General features: G+C 31.3%; 1 protein-coding gene and 1 long non-coding RNA gene across 2 annotated transcripts; both read left to right on the top strand.

Annotated features, from left to right (window-relative positions):
• The first annotated feature begins 295 nt into the window (after positions 1 to 295).
• On the top strand, positions 296 to 892 carry LOC123200259 (aspartyl protease AED1-like). The gene has a single exon (XM_044615402.1). The coding sequence runs from the start codon at positions 296 to 298 to the stop codon at positions 890 to 892; it is 597 nt and encodes a 198-aa protein (XP_044471337.1).
• A 1792-nt stretch (positions 893 to 2684) lies between these two features.
• On the top strand, positions 2685 to 3282 carry LOC123199995. Its single transcript, XR_006498487.1, has 2 exons — positions 2685 to 2883; positions 2968 to 3282. It is a non-coding gene; the product is annotated as an uncharacterized LOC123199995 (long non-coding RNA).
• Positions 3283 to 4165: the final 883 nt, after the last annotated feature.

Below are 4165 nucleotides of genomic sequence, written 5' to 3'. Positions count from 1 at the left end.
TTGTTTTCATCTTCCTCAAATTGCAGGCGGCTTTGCAGAGAGTTGTTAACAGTCACTTCTATCTTCTGCCAATACCGCCCTTCTTCCTCACTACAAATTACAGCCATTGCCGTCCAATTCTAGCTTTATAGGAAACTCATCAACTTTGCAGAGATACATCTGAAAATCAACACCTCTTTCTTCTCCTCCCTCCGGCTTTATGGCAACTTCACTAACTTTTGTAAACGTTTTCTTGCTCTTTTATTTAATTCTTTTGATCTTCCATGTCCATTTCACTTTAGCTGCCAACACCACCATGAAAGTTAAACCACTAAAGTTTAAACTTCACCACCCTGAAACTGTATTCTACACGCCTAATGCCTCCATTGAAGACCGTGGTGATCGCTTATTGAAAGCTTCAATCAATCGTTTATACTATTTGCTGGCAAGAGCAGGAGGAGGTGATCCCGAATATGATGCTCTTGCTGATCTTGTAACCAGTAAAGAACTCGGTCAGTGTGCCTTTTTCGTAGATTTTTCAATCGGTGAACCACCTATTTCCCTGTTTGCTGTCATGGACACTGGCAGTGACCTTACATGGGTCAACTGCTTAACTGCCTTCGACCCCTCTGAATCACGCACCTTCTCTCAATACCCATGTTCAGCTAGTTGCGATAAATGCTCATATGCCAATGAATGCATCCTCCAGATCGGATACGTCGGTAAATCTTCAGCTAGTGGTGTCATTGCAAGAGAGAAATTCACATTTCAATCACCAAGCGAAGATAATACGATTGTAAATGATGCGGTGTTTGGATGCTTCAGGAAGTTTTCTAAAACTAACGAAGACTTGCCGGGACTTTTTGGACTTGGCGATCTTAGAACTGAATTCTCTCTATTGTCAAGAAAATAGGCAGCAAATTCTCCTATTGTCTTGGAAACATTTACGATGATAGCTACATATATAACCAACTAAGGTTAGGCGAGGGAACATTTCTTGAAGGTATGGCGACTCCTCTTTCTAACTACATTGGCGTTTACCACGTTGATTTTGAAGCCATTAGTTTAGCGGAGACAAGGCTTGATATTGATCCCAATCTGTTCAAGAGAGGTACTTCTAGTCTCAGAGATGGAGTAGCCATTGACACTGGATCTCATTTGAGTTGGTTTGTACCAATGGAATTTAAAACTATACGCTCTGAAGTTGCGAAACTCATTGATCAGGAGTTCAAGCAGAGGAGGCGATATGAAGAACAACTTTGGGAATTGTGCTACTTTGGGGACCTAGCCTTGGATCTTCAAAGTTTTCCCCATATGAAATTTCATCTGGCTAATGGTGCTTATTTTGATTTTAGACAGTTCGAGCTTGTTTTATCAAAAACGCACTAGGGTATTTTGCATGGGAATTGGTCCAAGTAATGAAATTAACTATGACAATTTCTCACTTATAGGATTGATGGCTCAGCAGAAGCATAATATTGCTTATGATCTTACTGGAAACAAACTATACATCCAAAAGATCAATTGTAGTCTTCTTGATGAAGATTAATTTATTGGACCTTCAATTATTATAATTATAATTATAATTATCATAATAATTTCTCTCTTCAATTCATTCTTCTTTGGAAATGCAGCATCATCATTGTTTTCCCCACTTAATAATAGAATTCCAAATTTTTATGATGGGAAGTCATACCGTTTGAAGATTTGAGCCTTGAATATTGATCCGTAAAACTATATATATATAAAAATAAATAAATAATATATTTTAATATAATTAAATAATTTTAAATTAAGATAAAATATCACCCAATTAATATATAATCTATGTATCTAATTATATACTAAAAAATATGTATATAATATTATTCTATTTATTTTATTTAGGAGTGATTGTGATCTAAACTAACTTAACTGGAATATATTGTTCAACTACAATAAGTTGATTTAACACAAAATCATATGTTTAGTCATGTGTGTATATATATATACATACACATAAATGAGTAATACTATACGTATTCAGTTTGAATATATAAATAAGTACATATGTATATTTGTTATTACGTGATTAGTTATATTTTATTCTTAATTTAAAATCACTCAATTATAAGATGATACATACTATGTACTAATTTATGTATTCAATATATATATATATATATATATATATATATAATAGAACTCGAACATTTTGATGATGGTACTTGAAGATTTGATTATGATTTGAAAGATACATATTTTCCAAAAATTATTACTTTAGGGTTTATAATATCAATAAAACTATGTGTACCTATTTTTGGTACATAATTTGTATACACAGATGATGTGTTATCATGTGATTGGATTTTTTTTATCATATGATGACACATGTTTTAAAATCATCTAATTACATAATGACATATCATTGTGTACATAAATTGTGTATCAAAAAATGAGTACACATAACATTGCTCTTATAGTATATTGAGTGAAACAGGCATTTTGGGTTTATTTGTTATGATTTGAATTAAAATTCACCACTTATTTCCTACTCTAATTTGCTATGAAAATATTGATTTCCTATGTTGACATGGGATAAGAATACAGGTTAATCTTCTTGTGTTTTCAAAGGGACCAAAACGTTCTATAAATATATGCAAGACCATAACTTGTCTCATTCTCTCGCCCTTCTTATTATCAATTTGGCTGCTCTTACAGGACAACAAAACATGGAAGTCGTCAAAATCTGGTTAGCTCTGACGACATGTTTATTATTGCTCGTCTATTCTGAAGCTGCCGCTTGTGACAAGAAAGAACTTGTGGTTGGAGGCAATGAAACTTCATGGACCATTCCACCATCCAATAATTCTTTCAGTGAATGGGCAGACACAATTGACGAGTTCATAATGCTCGATACTCTCGGTAATTTTTTTTTATACGAAATTATTTTAAATATTATTTTTATTAAATTATCCCTTCACCGGATCAACGTTTTTTATTTTCCAGTTTTCAGATACGATAACAAGACTGATTCAATACTTGAAGTAAGCGAGTTGGACTACGAAACCTGTGAAAAATCTAGACCCATAAAAGAATACAGAGATGGTACACCGCCATTGAATTAGAGAGCTTGGGAAATTTCTTCTTCATAAGTGGAGCTCAAGGACACTGTCAGAAAGGACAGAAAGTAAAAATAAGAGTCGTACCTCACTTGTATTGTTACTGGAGGTACAGATGGCTCCACAAGTATTATTAGAGATTTATATTAAAGATTTGTCATAAACCTAATTTTTTATATTATATATTTATCATATTTTAGTATATTTTGTTTTAAATAACAAAAATTATAATTATCACCTTATAATTTTAAAAATATCAAAAATACTTATTAAAATTAATTAATTGTCATATTGTTATATTGATATTAATATGAGATTAGTTATATTAAAGTCTACTTATTAAAATTTATTTTTAAATTTTAATTAATTATGTTGACGGCATATCAACGTTACTAATCTCACTAATTAGTCGTACTAATCCCTTGATTCAAATTTGTTTTTGTTTGAATGAATTGTTTGTGGTAGAGAGAGATTGACTCTTGAATGTAGATGGATTCAAATTCATAATGCCATATACAATCTATTATAGTTTTAAAACTTAAATATAACCGATCAATCCAACCATGATTCAGTGTCAAATTTGGTTTGACTCAAGAGTAAAACCATTTTATCGTATTGACTTACGATTAAATAAATAATACTAAATTTTGATTTAACCATCAAATCAAATCATCATGTTAATTGTCAAATGACAAAAAAATATTTTAAATTTTTTATTATGTTATATTAATATCATACAAACGTTACTATTCTAACTAGGGAATCAATAGCAATAAAACAAAACTATGTTCATAAACAATTATATATCACTATATAATGTGTCATTTTTTTTTTTAATTTAAAATTATTCAATCGTATGATGACATGTCATTGTTTGTGCGCATTATTTTTACGCATAACACTACTCTTCGAAGAGACTCTTCTCTTCGAACTGTTACTATTTATCAACTTAAGTTTAACTAACCATTCTAGATTGGAACTGAGATTAAGCTAACCCTTTTGCAGATTCAGTTAGAGTCAAATCCATCTCTCATCCTTTGATAGCAAAAGCCTGTTCATATTTAAAGTATCATAATCAAACAAAC

The sequence above is a fragment of the Mangifera indica genome, chromosome 17 (genome assembly GCF_011075055.1).
Source record: "Mangifera indica cultivar Alphonso chromosome 17, CATAS_Mindica_2.1, whole genome shotgun sequence".
NCBI classification, from domain to species: Eukaryota; Viridiplantae; Streptophyta; class Magnoliopsida; order Sapindales; family Anacardiaceae; genus Mangifera; species Mangifera indica.
The sequence above is the reverse complement of the archived record's forward strand: the minus strand, read 5'-3'. Positions and strand labels throughout refer to the sequence as shown.